Source organism: Labrus mixtus, chromosome 11, assembly GCF_963584025.1.
Source record: "Labrus mixtus chromosome 11, fLabMix1.1, whole genome shotgun sequence".
NCBI classification, from domain to species: Eukaryota; Metazoa; Chordata; class Actinopteri; order Labriformes; family Labridae; genus Labrus; species Labrus mixtus.
In genome coordinates, this window is record NC_083622.1 from 11,508,862 (window position 1) to 11,529,846 (window position 20,985).

The 20,985-nt window shown below is 40.0% G+C and overlaps 2 protein-coding genes across 3 annotated transcripts; one reads left to right on the plus strand and one right to left on the minus strand.

Annotated features, from left to right (window-relative positions):
• Window positions 1-1,781: 1,781 nt before the first annotated feature.
• On the minus strand, window positions 1,782-9,589 carry LOC132983636 (uncharacterized). Its single transcript, XM_061050034.1, has 4 exons — window positions 9,427-9,589; window positions 6,476-6,832; window positions 4,997-5,266; window positions 1,782-3,897 (listed from the first exon to the last, which is right to left on the minus strand). The coding sequence occupies exons 1-4, from the start codon at window positions 9,518-9,520 to the stop codon at window positions 3,794-3,796; spliced, it is 825 nt and encodes a 274-aa protein (XP_060906017.1). The 5' UTR covers window positions 9,521-9,589; the 3' UTR covers window positions 1,782-3,793.
• Window positions 9,590-11,163: 1,574 nt separating this feature from the next.
• psmc4 (proteasome 26S subunit, ATPase 4) lies at window positions 11,164-19,479 on the plus strand. Of its 2 annotated transcripts, none has more exons than XM_061050035.1 (11): window positions 11,164-11,239; window positions 11,761-11,859; window positions 12,759-12,945; window positions 13,780-13,926; window positions 14,638-14,747; window positions 14,887-14,980; window positions 15,953-16,120; window positions 16,375-16,451; window positions 17,320-17,488; window positions 18,800-18,855; window positions 18,996-19,479. In XM_061050035.1, the coding sequence occupies exons 1-11, from the start codon at window positions 11,207-11,209 to the stop codon at window positions 19,107-19,109; spliced, it is 1,254 nt and encodes a 417-aa protein (XP_060906018.1). In that variant the 5' UTR covers window positions 11,164-11,206; the 3' UTR covers window positions 19,110-19,479. The 2 variants fall into 2 exon arrangements, with proteins under 2 accessions (XP_060906018.1, XP_060906019.1); XM_061050036.1 differs by having other exon boundaries at window positions 11,200-11,296.
• Window positions 19,480-20,985: the final 1,506 nt, after the last annotated feature.

Consider the following 20,985-nt stretch of genomic DNA (forward strand, 5'->3'; position numbering starts at 1 on the left):
AGCTATTCCGGCACTAAGATGTCAGAGATGTCCTGGATTAAAACTCCGAGGGGTGAGAGGAGGAGACTGCTGGGACTCTGGGTGTGGTCCGCCTTCTTGTCTTCTTCTCCTCCTTTTTTTTCCCCAGCTGATATAAAAGCTGGACGGAGTTGTGGGTGGGTCTTCTTGCTGTCTCCTACTTGAAAATCCAGCGGGAGCAGTAGTGGACGCAACAGTGTTCCTCTTCTCTTTACCCTCTCAGAATCTAAATGTTGTTTTTCTGTCCAGCCTCCCTGTGCGTGTAGAGTTTCCACAGGGTGGAATCACTCCTAGTGTCAGGTTTCGACCTCTCGTCAATCCAAAATGGGCCTTTGTTCAACTATTTATACTGTGTGGCACACCCTGAGACCTGCTTACACCTGTTTGGCTCCACAATGAGACTTTGTGTGCTCCACTACCTTGAATGGAAGACAGATATCTCAGGCTGATCTGATCTAAAGTGATCTAAAGAAGCAAAGAGCTGGAGTGATTGTGCGAAAAAGTCAAATGTCAAAATAATGCAAGCATGAATGCCTCCAATAAAAAATGTTAGACTTTTCCCTCAGGCCTGTCTGCAGGCACGGCCAGGGCTAAAAAGGAGGGTCAGTGTTTGGTAGAGTCACAGTGTGAGTGAAATGGAAAAAAATGGAAGCATTGTGGAAAACTCCTCTTGCTTTGTTCCACCTCTCTTTGGCTTTGGAAGAAATTTCATTTTGTATTATTATTGCCTCGTAACAGTGTTGTGGCTTTCTTTCTGCAGTCAAGGTTCTCTCCTACATATCTCCTCAGAGAACCCAGGAGGCTGCGATCTAGCCCCGAGTCTGGTTGCTTTTGATTTATTCAAGCAAAATCATCCGCATTGTTTACACATCACATAAACCATCTGTGTTTTTGTAAAGCTGCTGTTTGCACGTGGGGCTCTCAGCTGCACAGGTGACTCTAGTGCTCAGATGGGTCACCACCACATGACGCAAGTCTTTAACAGGACTTAAAGGCATGCATTGAAGGGTGTGATTTATTTACACTGCAGCCTCCTCATCTGTGCGCCTGATGAGGCTAAAAAAAAAAAGTGCGCTCTTCTTTTGTGCATTCCAGAAAAGTTCTAGAATTTGGCCTAATGCAGGATGCGAATATTTTTGACAAGGCTGAAGCCAACAAAATTTGGAATCAGTGATGCACCTGCCCATTTTTTACGAGCCCATAAACGCATCACCGAGCGCAGCACCTTAGCGTCCTTTTTACCTGTTGCCAACAAAATAAAGCGTTTTCCGTCACCAGTACCCTTTAAAACATGTCGCCTTGATGATGGGTTAAAGGTGGACGGTTTCCATCCCGCTTCAGGCTGTCAGATCCTGGGTTAGCCTCTTCTCTCACATCGGGGAACCATTAGAGAGTTTTTTAGGCTCAACACACGGCACCAAGAAAATCAAATTAAAACACAGATACCCTCCTCCTTGGTGTTATAGTTGTCGGTAAAGTGACCGGTCATGACCCGCGTATTCCTCCTGGAGAAGCATTGATCGAGGAGTCAAAAGTTGGAAAAAAGAACGTGGAGGGATGCGCGCGCACACGAAAACAGAAACCTCCAGAAATGACGTGTGTCCGCGCGAGGATGCTGCGCTAATCAGTCTTAAGGATGGGTGAAGGCTGGATGAGGAACGTGCATGCAGGAGGAGGAGGAGGTAGGGTGTGATGCATTGCAACAGAGGGATGGAGAGAGAGAGAGAGGGAGGAGGAGGAGGAGTGAAGGAGGTATAGAGACGTTGTTATGGCAACAGTGATTTTATGTAATGTTTTTATCCTTAAAACCCCCCCACGTGTTTGCTAAGAAATCAGTGTTGTCATTGATATAACAGAAAAACTACAACATGTTTTATAGATTTTTTTCTTGTTTTGGTTTGCTTGGATCAGCATGACTGATGGAATCCAAGAAAATATCATAAAAAAAAGTCTAAACACACAGTCCAAAACTGTTAAAAACAAACACACGATACAAGATTTAAAGGCTTATTGGACGATAACGCCGGCAATACATGTGTTGAAATGCAAGATTGATGTAAATACAGTTCTAAAACAACAAAGTGTAAAACAATTAAAGTCAGAAGTGAGACATAAAAAAGTCAAATGTACAATCATTACAAATGCAAATATAGCCTACTACATAGAAGGTGTCGTATGTGGTGGGTTCAAAGAGGAGCAAGCCATAGATAAAACAATAAAGTCTTTCAAACTGTGTATTCTTGTTATGTCAAACATTAGTAGTCACAGTTAAAAATGACTAAACGATAACAAAAGATAACATAACTTTAAGAACATATGAGTAATAAAACAAATCAAAGAGAGTAACTTCTCAGTGTTTATTGTAGCCATTTTTTCAAGCATGAGAAGTTACTTTCTTTGGTTTGTTTTTTTACTCTTAAAAGTATGTTCTGAAAGTTACGTTATCTTTGAATCTTTTTTAGCTGTAAATAAGACAAAGTGATAGAAAACTTTAATTTCAGTGAGGTACATTATAGTTTGCTGTACTGTCACTTCTTGAGAAAAAGCTCATCCCACTAAACGCCATTGTTTTTAAATCCACATGTAACCTGATGAAGAGGTGTGATGCCTTTTTCCTCTGACTCAGCTCAGAGGGGAAACTGTCCTCCGTGTGGGTGTGTGTGTGTGTGTGTTTGCTGATCCTTTGGCCATTTCATTATGCCAGTAGTGAGGATTACTGTGCTGATTGCATCCCTGTGCGGGTCCTTGAAAATGCATCGTTCACTGAGTGTGTGTGCTTGTGTGTACGTGTAACTGTGTGCTAAAGTGTGAATGACCCTTCTGTCCCTAATTCCACCAGCATCCCTTTCAATCTTTGTAAATATGTGGATTCAATTAAATCAGAGCAACAAGTTAGGATGAATGTCGCTCGTTGAAGTAGACACATTGACGACAAACTTGTTTTTATCAATCTTTTTGTTTCTGATCAATCATAGCTTCTCAAGTATCTAAAGTTTACAAAAAAGATAAAAGTTTGATGCAATGACATATGAGACATTTTGACTACTCTAGTCATGTGATCACTAGTTGTCAAATGGTTAAAATCACACAGCCTTCTAGTTTTGATAGGTTAAAAGCCTACAATGGTTCACATACTGTGCACAATGTTTGCATAAATATCCTTTCTACTCTTTCTTTATGTGTTAGCTTAGTAGTCCTTACCTATCGGGACAGACATGCATCAGTACATTTTATTTGAATCTTTTATCCCTTGATGACGAGTACATTAAGATTTATTTCTCGTCTTATTTATCTCGTTATTTCGGCAGACCAACGTTGGTTTCCAGGTGCTAACGAGATCATTTCTTGAGTTCCTGAGAAATCACAGAACAATTTGAATCCTGTTATGACGAAACAAATAAATTGCGATCTTGAGACAACAACCAAAAAAATTTAGTTGAATTCGATGTATTGATGCCTACCCGTTTAGGGCTTCCATACAGTTAAAGCTTTGATGTGTATCCCTGTGTGCGTGCTTTTAAAATACTATGCAATTCAGTGTTTGAGAACACGTATAAAGCAGATTCTTTTAATATCAGTGATGGCCCTGTTGTGCAGTGACACTTGGCCACCATTAGATGGCGATAGAGTTAAAAAAAAAAAAAAACAGAAGCAGAAGAACACATTTCAGATGAATGAGGAAGTTGAGGGTGACTTTTTTTTCTGATGGAAAGTGAATCCTCTATCATAGATATCAACAACGTAGTCTCTCTATTCCAGCCAGATGTTGACAAACTCAGCTTCTGCACTTCTGTACAATTATGAGTCCCAGCAGGACGGTGATGGGCACCAGGAGGAGAGAACCATACAGGGGCCACGGCTCTGGAAACACCTCTACACCTGGAACAGAAACCAAAGAAACACTGATCGGACCTGCAATCATTGAACAGTTACAGTTTTCCAAATGTCTTGACTTTTTGTGCTACTTCGTCCTTAAAGAGTGAATGTGAAACATTTTACCTAAACAACAGGAAAGTAAGCGCTTGTGTAAGAGAGTCTAATCAGCGGCCGTTGGTAACACTGAAACTGAAACAGTGTTCTTAGCACCTTGGGCTTCTTCAGTTGATGATGGAAAAAGAAAAAAAGAGAATTTATCTAAATTAAGTTGAAGTGTGGGGGTCTGCAGGACATGTTTGACACATCAGACTGAACCTCTGCACCCACCAACCAGGCAAAGTAAGTGTTTCCATACAAGGCATTTATGGTTTTGGCTAATCTGCTGAACTGCTTTCAGGTCATTCAGTTTGTTAAAGACCAACTTTAAATCAATTCAAAACAGCCCTTCAAAACTTTCACTTATTCAAGGAAGTTATTTTAGGGTCTTGGGGACAGTATTAATGGATTTTCTCAAGACAAAGACAAAATCTGTGTTTGTGATAAAAACACGTTATGTGCGTTATAGAAGGGCCGTGCTGATGGGGGGAATTCAGGCCTGAGGGAACACGAAGGGGCCTGATTTGGGGAAAAGCCATCGAGGGAACAAAGAGATGAGCCCTGCATTTCTTCATGTCTTTAAACAATTCTCCAATGCCCTTTTCCTCTTCATACTGGCCCTTAAAAGATTCCCTCTTAATAGTCTGCTTCTGTGTGTGACAGGTAGCAGAATCCACATTTAGGTCCATGCAAAAATATTTAAATAAATGTGAAAATATGAAGCTTCAGCAGTCTGAGCCAGAACACATAGGATTAAATACTCCAAAGTGTTTGTAGTTTGAACCCCCCCCCCCCCCCCCCCCCCTTTTATTTTTCTTGAACAGTGTTTCCTTACTGATCTGCAGTGTGGGTTTTTCACATACAGTAGAAAGGACAATTAAATGCTTAGCAAAACTGTCGGATACCGTCGGATTGTTTTAAATGAATCATATTTTCTTTTTCCCGTTTGAAGAGTAGGCATGTGCATGCATAGATAACCAGTGCAGATCAGGAGAGAGATATTTACCCGATGGATTATTTTGGAAGCTGCTTTTAGTTATCAGATCTGCATTCAGGTGCAGCTGACACTCGTAGTTTCCACCGCCCCTCACATGTACGCTCTTGGAGAGTGTGACGTAGGGCAGAGCTGCAGCAGCTTCTTCTGGACCACAGTCACCAGTTTCCAGTTCGGAACCCTCGTGAAAAATGGACAAAACCACAGCCGGACCCCTGGTCACCTTGACCTCACAGCAGAGCAGAGAGTCGTCATGAGCGGTGATGTTAAAGATCATGCTGTCTGAAAGTGGACAGTGACAGACATACGTTGTAGTAAGTCATGGAGCTTCATTACTTTACCTTTACTGATTCTGCTGATGTTGCCAAACTTAAATAAATAACTAACAGCCATTAAACTTGTGGTAGAACTTGTCTCCACTGAGTGAGACTCTGCTGTCCACACGGTCTGTATAAGAGTCAAAGCCTTCTCCAAAAATATGGTAACCTCTCAGTTTTGGGGGGAATAATAGGCTACTAGAGCCTGACCGATATTAGCATATGAAGTGAATATCTGTATCGGCTGATTTTATCTCTGATACGCGCAGATATTTCTAGATTTATTCACCTGTCAAAAAGCATTTAATTTGAGTATCATTGTTTACACTAGCAGTTCTCTTTATGGATGTCCCCAGCAGAGGGTGCTATACGGATTACAACTAGCATATCACTCTCCAGAGTGTCAATCAGTGATGCACGTACATGCTTACTTTCCGGTGGAGCGACCGTCTTTTGTGACGTTGTTTGATAACTGCACTTGAGGGATAAACGCAAAAAAATGTGTATATCTATCTATTTTTAAAGATTTAAGATTGAAGACAGATCTAAGAAAGAAATCACCTGATATTTCTCTTCCTAATATCGGTATCAGCCCCAAAAGTCCCACATCCGTCGGGCCCCTAAATCATACGACCATTATCCTGAACTTTTAAGCCTATATGCATTGTCTAACTCGATATAACTCCAGTATATGCTTAGGTTGGTATAAGATTGACCAAATGTTACGGTGACAATATGTGTATCATCTTCGTGTAGCTGTGAGAGGATTTTCCCCTTAAACCAAAGATTCATGCTGCATGGGGTGTAATCTGGTTCATTTAAAATTCTAATTAATTTACTGTGTGTATCTTTGTTCTAACTTGTATTTGGATCCATCTAAACCCGATTATTCAGTCACATGAGAACAAGGCACATTAAAGACCTCATCCTGCCTTGTAGTTCTTGTCTTTCCTTGTAGAGATACTGTATTGAGAGTTTAACCCCTTGGCCTAAATCCTACTTCTCAGGTTATCTTGATCATTCCATTGAACCAAAACTTTTCCCAGTTCCTTATCTTGAGCTAAACCCTACAGAAGCTTGAAATGAACTAGTAGATGAAACATGCATTCATATCATTATTTGCCTTTGCTGCTAAGCATTGGAAACTGGAAAATATCTAGAACCTTGTATTTACCGTAAACCATCAGTAAAGTTGGTTTGCCCTGCTCCCTGAACTTTTTCCCCTCTGTGGTGATGGAAAGTTTGCACAAGTACTTCCCGCTGTCGTCCCACTGCACATTCTTGAGCAGTATGGACTTGTTGAAGGAGTCTTCATTACTGTCCATCAGTGCTACACGGCTCTTGTAGCTCTTTGAGCTGGGCCACAGTCTGGCACTGTCAGAGTCTCCTTTTAAATGGTCCCAATACAGAACCGGTTGGGCCGACATCTTCTCATCAGGAGATAGAATGAGGTTGGACTGTAGCACAACAGCACGTCCGAGGGCAGCCATTATCACAGGAGGCTGGTGGACTGTGACCAGGGAGCATGTACCTGCAAAACAGTCAGAAATAAAACAATGACAGGATGTTAGTTAACCATAATAGTTTCCGTTCAAACCCTACCATCACTTTGTCAACCACTAAAATGCTCATCCCGTGCCTGTGCAGCTTACACTAATAGAATAGAATATGGAATAGAATAGAATTACTTTATTGATCCCAAACTGGGAAATTGTGGCGTTACAGCAGCAGGTTATCCAACACACAATATGAGTAAAAAAAACAATGTTAGCAAATCTAAACACAATATAAAATTAACTACAAAGTAAATAAGTACTAAAAGATATAAAAAATAAGAATGTGAATATATACAACCAGGATTTAACTAAGCATTACTAGTCTTAAATAGGAAGATTAAATATGGAAGATTGAATGTATTATGATACATACATATGTAATATTATGACCAATTACTATGAATGTCATGGCCCCCCCTGGCCATCAGCCACCAATGTATCATGGCAAAATCTTTTTTTATTTTGTACACAGTCCATTTACACACATTGTTTTACACATTTAATATATACACACACAAAAGTTAAATTTTGCCAAAAGGAAACACGATTCAGGTGCAGCTCAGATTAAAAAGAAACTGCATTCTAACGTCACAACCCTCTCTCTTTTTTTATACCAACGAGTATTTTTTTTATACAAAGAGTCATGCATGATTAGGGGAGTGACTGATGTCAGTGCTGGTTTATCAGGAGGGTTAAGGCCCGCCTCAGCTGCACCTCAGCATCTGTTTTTAGATTGACAGAAAGTTTGGTTGAGACAGCATTTCCAATATGGTGACCGCCATCCACAGTGCGTTTCAGAAACCAAAGGGTGACGTCATTAAGACTACGTCCATGTTTTATACAGTCTATATCAATAACAAAGTGAAAACACTGAATTTCCCCTTGGGGATTATAAAGTCTGTCCTGTAAACCTCAGCCCTTTAAACTGCTATACGCAGTTATATTCCCAGAGAAGAAGTGAAAATAGACTTTAAAGGTCAGACGGGGATCTTCTAATAGCTTCAAAAGAATTTGTTATGGTGAGCATCGAGTATGAGGATCTGTGTCCTTTTTGAGATTCAACCTCCTAAAACATTGGTCTTTGGCTCTCCAGAACTGATCAACAACCTGACAAGAAAAGTTTTCACATGACAAGTATTTTAATTTTTAATTCATCTAAAACAGTGTGGATGAATGATCTTTCAGATTTTATCAATCAACAGAAAAAGATAGTTTGAGGATAAAAAATGAACGCAAAAACAACCTTAATATTAAAGGCTTAATATGCGATTTTTTCACACTTAAATGTAATAGAAATCAAGTATATCCTCTGAAAATAACTCTGTGAGTCATGACTGTCTACAATGGGTGTAACACCGGAGTCCCACTGTCTGTGATGCTTTCCGAGTTTTCCGAGTCCTATCTTCAGTTTGTTTACATCGCCCGGACGGCCGGTCGTAAGCATTTCTAGATCATTTTGGGTAAATTTACATGCAGTGTGAAGATACGAGCATAATAAAGATCGCTAGCATTAGCATGCTAACACAACAATGCATGCTGGTGCACAAGGGCTACATCTGCTGGATCAAAAAATCGCAGAGTAAGCCTTTAATGGGGCGGCTTTGGCTCTGTTGGTAGAGTCGGTCTTCTCTCAACCAGATGGTTGGGGGTTTGACCCCCAGCTCTTTCAGCAACATGTCCGATGTGTCCTTTGGCAAGACACTTAACCCCAAATTGCTCGCGCTGCTTGGTCAGCGGCATATGAATGTGTATGAATGGATTCATTACTTCTGATTGCAACTTTAGCAACCTCTGCCATCAGTGTGTGAATGGGTAGGGTTGACCTGCGGTGTAAAAGTGCTTTGAGTAGTCAGGAGACTAGAAAAGCTCTATACAAGCTCAAGTCCATTTAAGGATGTCCTGCATATACATTTTTTAACCCCCAAATTATGTGGATGTTGTGTCTGACAGCTGTCCAAAATGAATGGCATTTTATGAAGTAAAGCCAAACTTCTACCGCTCTTCCATCGAGAGCCTGCTGCTGTACTACATCACAGTGTGGTACGCCAGCTGCACTGAAGCAGACAGAAAGGGGCTTCAGAGAGTAATAAACACAGCATAAAAGATCATCGGCTGCACACTCCCCTCACTTAAGGACATTTATAACTCCCGCTGCCTGAACAGAGCAAAAAACATTGTAAAGGACAGCTCACACCCCGGCTTTCATCTGTTCGACATGTTGCCCTCTGGCAGACGCTACAGGTCTGTCAGAGCACGGACAAACAGACTCAAGGACAGCTTCTTCCCCAGAGCCATAACCACACTGAACAGCAGTGTCGAAGCAAAGAAACCACAATAGAAATTCCCATTAGCTGAACACTTTCAGGAAATGACGTCAAAAGTTTGTCCTTTTATTTTAGAAATGTTTGACAGGCTCATAATGTCCTTCAATTGAACACTTCGGTTTCAACACACTGTGATGAAATACTGCATATATATATATATATATAAATTAGGATAACTTCAGGAGCCCTAGAATAAATACACATATTTTTGAATCTCTAAACCACAGCATCTTTATACATCTTACCTGAGATCAGAAGGTAGAGAATCATCAGTTGTGTCTGTCCCCATTTTGTCAGTTTTAAGCTGTGATGCGTCTCAGATAGTATCACTTTAAACATGCCTGTTGACTAAACACACAAGGTGCCACATGCTCTGAGTGAATAAAAATGATGTGCATTCATATGTACCCCCCCCCCCAAACCACAGACACACACAGAAACACGGAAGCACATGCACACTTAAACACACACAAAGACACTTCCTCTGAGGTTTATATAACTGTGTGAGGGTGTTAAGCCGTTTATGCTTTTCCCACTGAATGCAGATGCTGGGCAACACAAGCCCACCTGCTCTGCAAGAAGATATGCATGACACCTTCACACCCTCCAATTTTAGGCAAGTCAGAAGCACATGTGGTGGGGATGCAAAGGGAAATGTTTTTTAGAACAACACTCATATAAATCGTATGCCACACATATTTGTTCTGCTTTATTAAAACTTTAAATGGTCGAAGAAAATATGTTGTGGCTTGATTTGACCAAAGCTCACCTGTCTGCCTGCACAAATATTATCATGACCATTCAGAAAGGATGAATATAACTTGTATCAAAAATCATTACGTAGTGCATGTTGTTCTTAACTTTGAGCCTTTCCTTAAACCTGTATATCAAATTATAAACACCACCATAGTTATGCAGAAATAAAACCATATTACAGTGATTCCCAAACTTAAAAGCACTACCCCTAGAGGTTACCCGGTGTTGTGTCAAGGGGTATGTGTATTACAGCAGGAGCTCCACGTGATCACTTTTTGCCCCAGTTAAGCCCCTGTGATATTCATATTGAAGGCAAAACGTCACAGGGGCTAGATATTGAATCATATCCCGCCCCCATCTTCAACTGTAAAACGGTGGGTAATGAAGAGAGCCCCCAGTGTGTATTATGCGTCAAACCGCATGAAGTCCAACAAGTTAAGATGTCACTTCCTGCACACAAAGAGAAGTCTGACTTATAGATTTACTCTTCTTTTGTGCCCAAACGAGTGGCTTTACCAAAGTTGCATCTGTGCCATCAAATTCTCAGCTGGCCTCTTCTAAAGTGGCTTACTGAGTAGCTCAATGTAAAAAACATGTAAAAACATTTAGACTAAATGCAGATCAAAGCTGGACATTAGAATTATTTCATTGAGTCAGACCGTTGAAGGCCACCTTGCAGTGTCACTTTTAATCCAGATTCAGATTCAAACAGATTTATGCTACATGAAGTGCAGTTTGGTTTTGACAGTCGACCCAGACCACACATAGCCTACATTTACAACACACAGCAGACAGGAGTGTGTTAGGGAGAAAATAAATAAATCACTACCTTGACAGAAATGCACACTGGCTCCCTCATGTGGCTTCTTGAATAATGATGCACACACACTGGGTTGGTTAAAGATTAAAATACAAAGTTTAAGTTTAAAACATTAAATGAATAAATGACTAACTAAATAAATAATTAGGCCTCATATGGGGCATTCTAGGATGCATTACACATTATATTGTATTAATAAATTCTGAGAATGTGTACAGGCTTTAGCCTACAAGTCCAAATTAGTGTGGTTAAACACAGAAACATAAAATAAGGTAACATAATAAAAATAATCTTTCATTCCAAGTGACCACTGTCGAGGTTTAACAGCCTGATGGCAGAAAGAATGAAAGTAGTGACTGAAACAAAATGTTGCGTGAAGAACTCCATTACCCATACAGCCTTCTTCCAACGTTGTACGTCATGACGTCATTCGGAAGGCATATTTCAACATGGAGGATATCGTCGCTGTTGAAAAGATCCCGGTATGAATCAGTGACATTGTTTCCTGTTTTGCTCTTAACATTTTGCAGTTTCTTTTGGTACGCTTTGGTAAATCTTTACATTTTTACGCGTCGCTGCCCGTGATTGCGAGTCGTAATATGTAACTGTTTGGTTTTGGCTGGTTTTAGATGCTGAAACGTAAACCTGCCTGTTCATTCTCGGTGCAGTTGCTATGTCATGCACGTAAGCTAGCTGCTAGCATTAGCGCAATTGTGGAACGGGTTTTGTTTTTTTTGTTTGTGTTTTGTAAACGTCTTGAAATATTCGGATATTATTTATTTGGATCATGTTAGTGAGGTAGCTGTTTTCGAGCTAATGCTAACTGAGCTTGTGTTTTTATTTGTTGTCAAAATTTAACATCGACTAGTTTCTGTAGAGAAAAGACGTCTGTTCCATAACTACATTTTATCTGTTTACTTTGCGTCCTGCTGCTCCAGTTATTGCTTTGTTATTAAGACGATTAATGAATGTTGATATAAATGTTTTATTTCTGTGTTCACAGGAAGACATGCCGGCAGTACTGACATCCAGACCCCAGACAGGCCTGTCCTTCCTGGCCCCAGAACCAGAAGATCTTGAGGACCTCTACAGCAGATATAAGGTCTGACACCTTCTTTAGAAACTTCTCTTGAAATGTTAAACCTTACCTTACCAAAAGCCATGTTTCATTCATGACTGAATTCACATGTTTAGGCCATAACTCTGAACAACAGCTCACCATCATGATAATATCTGTCTCTCCTTACTGTAATCTGTTCTGCACATGTTCAATTTACAAATTATCCCTGCACTCATGTTCACTTCATTTGTCTGTCTACTCGCCTTTATATTGTATAGTTTCTGCTTATTATATGTCTACACTCATGCACTTTAACTTATGTCAATACTGTCCATTGTCCTCTGTTTTTGCACATTTACATTTAATCTTTCATATTTAATCTTCCTATTTAAGACTAGTAATGCTTAGTGAAATCCTGGTTGTGTATATTCACAATCTTATTTTTGATATCTTTTAGTACTTATTTACTTTGTAGTTAATATTATATTATGTTTAGATTTGCTAATATTGTGTTTTTTACTCATATTGTGTGTTGGATAACCTGCTGCTGTAACGCCACAATTTCCCAGTTTGGGATCAATAAAGTAATTCTATTCTATGTATTGTTTTTATTTGTTAATAGCAGCAGGCTTTGCAGTGCATACATTTCAAACACAGCGGTTTCACTGACAGACACAGTTCTCATAGAAGCTACAGTGATAGTAAATAAACAAGTTTTAAATACGTAAAATGGGATTTCTGGATTCATATGAAGACTGGATTATTGCAGACTGTCGACTTCCGTTTTCCAAAAGTAGTTTTTTTTTTTTAGTGAGCTTGTTGTTTTATTGCCCACACGTAGCCATTCACTGTGGTCTCCGCTCAGATTTATAGTATTTTCATCTGAAGCATGCTCTTACCTTCTTTCTTTTTCTTTCCTTTTTGTCCTTTTGTGTTTGCAGAAGCTGCAGCAGGAGTTGGAGTTCCTGGAGGTACAGGAGGAGTACATCAAAGATGAACAGAAAAACCTAAAGAAGGAGTTCCTCCATGCCCAGGAGGAGGTGAAGAGGATACAGAGCATACCTCTGGTCATTGGCCAGTTCTTGGAAGCTGTTGATCAGAACACAGCCATTGTTGGCTCTACTACAGGTAACATTAAAATACAATAAAAACATGCTTTATACAGCATACATTTATTTGTATATTCTGCAAAAAATTGCTGCATATTAAAATGCAATATGCAATATAAATAAATATAAATCTTGAGAAAATACCTTACAAGTCTGCTTACAATACCACCGAGCATCTCTTGCTCTTCACATTGTTCCAGCAGGAATGCTTGATGGGTGGGTTGGCATTAAAGGCTTTCAATTTGCTAGATGTCTTCGCACGTCAGAAAGTTTGAGCCTTTGGGGAGCTGGATCACCTAGGGGTTATCTTGCACGCCCCGTGTACGGAGACTATCCTACTCCAAGCGGGTGGCGAGGGTTCAATACTGACCCTCGGCTCTTTTCACAAATGTTGTTCTCCGCTCTGTCAACCCTACTTCTGACTCTATCCACTGTCCCATCAAAAAATGTGTGGAAGCCCTTTTTACAGATGTTTCTCTTGACCAGTCTACAGTTTACAGATTTTATTAGTAATTTGTTAACGTTACAGGGAATATTGTCTAAAGGGATAAAAATGATTGTGATCTTCATGCATTAAAACTAAGAGATGGATAGAAAATATATAAAATTCACAAAATGCAGACTTTGAAATTAAAAATATATGAATAGATCCAGCTAAGAATTAAAAATGAATGAAATGGCAGATGATGCATACAAGCTGTATATTAAAATGCTTAACCATGTGCTGCCTTTCAGAGTCTTTTAAGAGAAACTGGAAGAAATGTACTATGTACTGTCAAATGTTAATTATTCAGTATGCGGTACATCATTTTAAATGTGTAATGAGTTCTTTCCTTGTGTTCTTTCTTCTCAGGATCCAACTACTATGTGCGCATCTTAAGCACCATCGACAGAGAGCTGCTGAAGCCCAACGCCTCAGTGGCTTTGCACAAGCACAGCAATGCCCTGGTGGATGTTCTCCCTCCTGAAGCTGACAGCAGCATCATGATGCTGACTTCTGGTAAGACACTCGGTACCATTGTCTTATTTAAGGTTTCCAGATAGATTCCAGGTAAGAGATTCCTGACCAAGACAACCATGATCCTTTTTGTGTAATTGTGCCACAAGATATTATTTATGATTTCTGCTGGGGATGTTCTTATTTAATTCAGACTGAAAAACACTCAGAAAACATTATACATTAGCAGTGCTCTACCAGCCTTGGTCCTCCTTGTAGGCTAACATCCACATGCTTGTTATGGTTACACAATGCTCCTGTTAAATAGTTTCATGTCAGTTTAAGCCATCATCAATCCATTTTCTGGATCAAAATACTGCCAAACCACTCTGGACTTCATCTAAAAGATGCCATCCTTTTTTTTTGGTACTTGGTTACATCCAGGTTGTAGAGATTTATGGCAGTACAGCAATAGCTACTAACTGGAGCTACAGCCTCTGCCAGTGAAGGGCGGCTGCATTACAACTCACAGAACATTTGACCCTCGTTGTTAAGTTGGCTTATCGTTCACATTCCTCACTTATACACAAGCCTTGAGTCTAATCAAACAGTCAAAGTGCTCAATTCTCTAACCAGTAGCCACATATCCTACCATTTAAAATACATGTAAACCTTTTTCTTAAAGTTGGTGGTATTTTAAAAAGTTAACAATATTTAAATAGTAAAGCTGTAATAACTTTCCTTTTTTTTTTTTTCCTTTTCTTCTGCTCACAGACCAAAAGCCTGATGTGATGTACGCAGACATCGGTGGTATGGACATTCAGAAGCAGGAGGTCCGAGAAGCTGTCGAGCTGCCACTCACCCACTTTGAACTCTACAAACAGGTCAGACATTTCAAAGATGGACAATAAATATGTTTTGTGGCCTTTAAACCCACTTTAACTTTTCATAGTTAGGAGCATAACAGGATTTTTCTTTTTCAAAAATGGATACTTTATGACTCTGGTCTATTTCCTTTCCTAGATTGGCATTGACCCACCCAGGGGTGTCCTTATGTATGGACCTCCAGGTTGTGGTAAGACCATGTTGGCCAAGGCAGTGGCACACCACACTACAGGTAATCCACCATATCATAGACACATAGGTGTTACTGTTCAGAGTTTTAGACGAGACTGTGCAGTAGTTGAAGTTCAAATAAATAGTTATGATAATAAAGGTTATTTATAAAACAACTTACAAAGTGCTTTTCAGAACATAAAAATACCAACAGTATTATCCCCAACAATAAGTTCCCAATAAAACCATGAATATAGCAACAAAACAAGAGGACATGGAGAATAAAATGGAAAACAAACAGTATTCAAAAGTGATTTAAAAGCAGATACTGATGTAGCTGGTCTGAGATCCTCAAGCAGGTTTTTCCACAGCCGAGGAGCCCGAGCAGAAAATGCCCCGTCTCCTTTAGTAGAAGAGTACATATATAAGGTGCAGATTTAAAGAGTGTATGAATTGTAAACTGGTTTGTGTGAACATCATTAAATCACATTAAATTGAAGGTGTAAGTCCAAAAATACACAATGTCAAAGTAAACTTACTGACAGTACAGATTAGAAAGTGAAAAGGTTAATGAGGTGCAAGTAGAGAGTCAAATAGACAATGCTGCCAAAAGGCTGACAGGCCAATAACTGTGATTGTGATTGGATAAATTACTACTACTGTAGACAGTGAGGGTGGGGAGATCATATTGTACAGTGTCAAGATATAAGCGGACAGGATTATAAATATTTAAACTTGATATAAAACAAAAGAAAAGGCGATGGTTATTTCCCTTAAATTGGAAATGCTTTCTCATTGTGGATTATATTAACCCGGATCAATCCAAAAACCAGAGAGGTGCAACGATCCAGAGAGAAAGAGCTATGGACGAAGATTATTTTGTTCTATACTATATTACACTAAAAGCTTTTTTCCCCTAAACAATGAAAGATGAATTCAAGCTTATTGACTATATAATTTAAAAAAAGGTATTTTCTACATCTAATTTAGCGCACAGTAAAAACAAATCCCTGTTCAATGTTTTTGTCTCCAGCGGCGTTCATCCGTGTGGTGGGCTCTGAGTTTGTCCAGAAGTATTTGGGTGAGGGTCCTCGTATGGTGCGCGACGTCTTCAGGCTGGCAAAGGAAAATGCCCCGGCCATCATCTTCATCGATGAGATTGACGCCATTGCCACAAAGCGTTTTGATGCTCAGACCGGAGGTATGAACATGTGCTGCAGACTAAATACAGACCAAACAAATCACTTGCAGAACAACCTGGGACTTGGTGGGGGATTTTTTAAAATGAATTCTTACTAAATATTTCTATATTATATTTCTAATATTTGAGGGACAACATTATTTTTTTAAATTTAAGTTTTCCCATTTTAGGATGTTTGTTTCCCTGATTCCTTGTAAATGCAGCAACATCTAGGTACATATGTACCCTCTGACCTTGCGTTTTTATTTCTGCAGCTGATAGAGAGGTGCAGAGAATTTTACTGGAGCTGCTCAATCAAATGGACGGCTTTGACCAGAACGTAAATGTCAAGGTGAGTCAAGTCTACCTGTCTAAGAAAGCTCTCAACTTTCCCCCAGTGACTACGCTTTCAGTGCATTTGCTGACTCGTGGTGCCGCTGATGGAGCCTGAGCCACGTCAGCGGGACATAACCAGCCATTTATTTACTCTGCTGTTGTTGCTATGCCTTATGGTGTTCCATTCCGCTTAGAAGGCACCAAAAAGGTTTATTTTGTCAGTCTCCAAAACCTCAAATGCACATTTTGCCCTTGAGTTATATGCAAAGCCAGCTCACAAAGAGAGCCATGAGAGTTTCAAGAGAGTGGCTGCTTATTTCTAGGAACTGTTTTTTTTCTGTGAAGAATTTAATTTCCGGAGGGTTTTTTATGGCAGATGCTTTGACAGATCTTGTTGAAGGTACAACTGGGGCTTTGCATTGTGTTTCTTGTTTTTCTGTCATGCATATGGGTTTCTACTGGCAAACTAGAAATGACAATGTGAAGTTGTATCATATCAACTTTCTTTTAATTGGCGTTATTTTTTGCCAGTTAAAGTTATTCTTGGCAGCAGCTTTTTGTTAACTTTACCAGCCTTTTGCAGGCGACATTCATTACAAGCAGGCTCTGCAATGACACACATTCTATATTAAATCATAGCATCACCTTCCTGTAATTAATCAAAGCCTTCTTATGTGAGGGGCTGTCTCTCCGGTTACCAGCTCCAAAGGCAAAACCATAACCCTAGACCGCAAAGGTGCATTCAGTCTAGGTGTTTCTTATTTGTCTTCCCTTCAGTGAGACAGAAGGAGTTTTCTTAAATGGCACTGAATGCCCTCTTAATCGTGATATGTGTACAGTTACCCATCATGCACTGTTGTCATTTCAACCCTCCTCCCTTTCAGGTTATCATGGCCACCAACAGAGCTGACACTTTGGACCCGGCTCTGCTGCGTCCTGGTCGTCTGGACAGAAAGATTGAGTTCCCCCTGCCCGACCGCAGGCAGAAGCGTCTAATTTTCTCCACCATCACCAGTAAAATGAATCTCTCCGAGGAGGTCGACCTGGAGGACTGTATCCTTTTGGTTCATTAAGTGCACATCTACATGGTACAAGACAATACACCAACTTCATATATAGGAAATACAACTTTAGTTTGTGCCAGAAAGAGTCTTGTTTTCTTGTCTGCTGCCTTTTTGTGCAAATGTTTCCTTCTTCGTCTTGCGAGGCACTTTGCAGATTAGGAATTGGACTCGTACAGCATGAAGGGTTATTCTCTTGTTCCAAGCTTAGACTGTAGAAAACATGAATATTTCATAAGAAACTTCTTAAAGATGCGTACTGTAATTCAGGTTCAAAATGTTTTTTAGCCACACTAGATAAAGTTGTCAGTGAGTCCAAAACCCTTTTCACACATACGGAAATCTCCTGAAAAACTCTGGAGATTTAGCTACCCGGAGGGGATTCATGTGTGAACGCAAACAGCTGCATTTTTTTCGCGCGGACTTTACCCGGAGTTTATCCGACCAGACCCCTAGTATTTTTTCCGCAGAAAATCTGAGTGAGCCGATATCTGAACTCGGCCGCATATACTCCGGAGATTTCAATTTGAGCCAATGGAAAGAGAATGAGTTTATATACAGTGACTGCCTAAAGTGTCTGCACGTGACCACTACGATCTCCGTGCACGTAATTAAACGGCTGCATTATGTTTTCTGTTCGTCAGTATGTTGTTCTCCTCTCTTTTGTGGATGTTGTCATTCCATTGGATTACACATAGCATTGATGTAAAGGCAAATATTCTCATTATAGTGTCGTGTAGCGGACTCTGTTGCTACAGCCGCTACTTCCGCGTTGTTTTTTTACGTCACGTCTTACCTCAGGAAATCCCCCGAGCCCCCTCCCCTCTGACAGGAATAGTCTCCAGCTGTGAGGAGCATATGTGAACGGCTAGTTCGGGAGAATCTCTGGAGAAGTCCTCCTGTAAATATCTAGATATTATCCGGGGTGCATATGTGAAAACGGATCAAGACTCCTGTCGCCAAACATGCAGATTTTCCCTGGTGGTATACCTAAAATAATACCACTTGAACTGAATCCCCTCCAGCCTTACCAGTGCTGTTAAATAACAATTGCTATCCGAAAAATATAGACGAATCCGAAAGTGCATCTTGTAAACAACAACAAATCTACAAAACACCAAGAATCTCGGACAAACTGAACTCGAACTGAAACAGCTGGTTCATTAGCATTTTAAACAGTGTTGGGGATAAGAGTCTGCAGCTCGTTTTGCTGTTTCATCTGCGTACTCCTTTATGTGTAAACAATGCTCAGATGCACAGATGTTTATACTCCTGAGTTCAGTCATCCTTAACTGATGAACAGATGTGGCAAGACCAGACAAGATCTCTGGAGCTGACATCAACTCCATCTGCCAGGAGGTGAGCTACATCTTTCATTATCTGTTTATACTTTCCAAAAACTCATGGAAAATTTAATAGTAATTACTTAGCGTTTAAGACAACTAAACACCTTTTGAATTCATTCTTTGGCTTCCTCCTGCTGTTTATGTCTCCCTCAGGCTGGCATGTTGGCTGTGCGTGAGAACAGGTATATCGTCCTGGCTAAAGACTTCGAAAAAGCTTACAAGACAGTCATCAAAAAGGACGAGCAGGAGCACGAGTTCTACAAGTAGAGAGAATATTCATCCTGGGGGGAAAAAAAGGTGTCGAGACACTCAAGTTTAATATTGATTTATGTCAGTGTGTCTGTATCTACAGTGTGTCTTTTAAGGATTAGAAGTCCCTGACTGACATCGATTTTGGACTAAATTTACTCACTGCAGCACAAGGCCTAATGTCAAAGATTGGCTCTGTGTCTCCAGCCTTGAGAAGACACACCACCATGAGATGCAGTGTTGTTGTTTTTTTTTACAGGCACTCGACTGGTTCTTAAAAATATCTTGCCCTGACTGTAGCTAGGATAGAGAATTTGTATCTATATGTACTCACTTAACAAGACATAACTTTAAAAGATCCATTAAAGATGTTTTCCATAAAAAAAAATGAATTATGGTCATCGTTTTTCTGCCTTGAAATCTATGGCTTTTTAAAGAGAGCATTAAAGCAACACAGTGCATGTCAATATTGGATTTTCTTGCAAATCGACTCAACAATCACCTGAAGTAGAGGCAAGAGATTTAAGAGGATCTAGTGGACAAGATTGAATATCTGGTACACAGGGTATGCTCTGGATGGACAAACAAAGCACTTCCTCTCAAGTAAACCTTTTGACTTTTTTAAGAGGCCACAATAGATTGTACCACACACACTCAGAAAGGGAGGACAAGGGGAGCCATTTCAGTTGATGTTAATCTGTAACCTCCCAGCTAATAATGCTAAGAATTTCGTCCTTGAAGAGAATAATTTACTCATTGGACAAACTCAAAGCAATTTAAAGGAGGTACTTACCTGAACATATTTTTTTTAAATTGAACATTGTCTTATGAACTATGGTTTCTAAGCTGGTTTTATCTCATCATCAGACACATGCTCAACATTAATATCTGTATTAAGACAAATATAGAAACAAGCACAAGACAAACTGGAGTTTGTTGGCAGAGATTAGTGATAGCCAAACATCAGATGTATGTACTGCTTTGTGGATATGCTCCTGCCGGTGTTTACATCTTGGAGTTGACAGAGACGACTCAAGTGGATGCCAGTGCTGGGTTTGGCCTCCCGGTTAGCGGCTTTCCGCTTCTCTTGTTCTAAACTTGCCCATGAGTTGAACCAGGGCAGCCTGAGGTTGCAGCTCTCCCTTTAGGCCACAGGTGGGGGGAAAAGACAAACAAACACAAACCTATTAGTGGTTAATTTGCATGAACTGGCTGAAGGATGAGGAAGATAATTGACTTTACTGTTAATTATTAATATGAAGTCAGAATATCACAAGTTTCAATTTAACCTGCTGTAACAATGGAAGACATTGGAAATGAGCAGTTTGGGGATTGGAGAAAATAATGCCAGCTTCTGATTATAACTTTGGAAATTACCGGTATAGTAAATATCTCGTATATAATTTATACCCACATGTGTCTCACTTGGTACCGTGTAGGCAGGCTGTAAGTGACCTGGTCAAAGTAGTAGGGACAGAGCCGCAGGGTTGCCACATCTGGCCGGTGAGACATCATGGCAAAGATTTGATCCAAGCGGTGGATTGGTCCACAGTACTGTCCAGGGGAGAGTCCATGCCAAAGGACTGAGAGCAACACATCCATGTTGGACTGAGCGACTGACGGCCTGAGGCGAAATAACTGGTACAGAGGTTGTTGGACAGCCATTTTGAAAACTCTGAGCCATCAAAAACATAGAAAACATGTTATTCAATGTGATGGCAGTAGCAGAATAAAGTGGTCAATGGGTCTGTTTCATGTGACTGACCGTTTAATATGTCTGTGTATTTTTTATTGATTAGAGTTTATAAGGAAATTCCTTTTTTTGATTTAAAAAAATGGATGACTTATGATGTCAAATGAATCAAAAAGTAAATATAGTTACCTACCTTATGCT

Excerpts from the sequence above, each read along its gene's own strand:
- LOC132983636 (XM_061050034.1), bottom strand. The coding sequence starts at position 9,520 with ATGTTTAAAGTGATACTATCTGAGACGCATCACAGCTTAAAACTGACA. Across the intron at positions 5,267-6,475 it reads AACTTTACTGATGGTTTACG|ACAGCATGATCTTTAACATC; the intron begins GTAAATACAAGG and ends GTCCACTTTCAG. Across the intron at positions 3,898-4,996 it reads CTTCCAAAATAATCCATCGG|GTGTAGAGGTGTTTCCAGAG; the intron begins GTAAATATCTCT and ends TTTCTGTTCCAG.
- psmc4 (XM_061050035.1), top strand. The coding sequence starts at position 11,207 with ATGGAGGATATCGTCGCTGTTGAAAAGATCCCG. Across the intron at positions 11,240-11,760 it reads TCGCTGTTGAAAAGATCCCG|GAAGACATGCCGGCAGTACT; the intron begins GTATGAATCAGT and ends CTGTGTTCACAG. Across the intron at positions 16,452-17,319 it reads ACCAGAACGTAAATGTCAAG|GTTATCATGGCCACCAACAG; the intron begins GTGAGTCAAGTC and ends CCTCCCTTTCAG.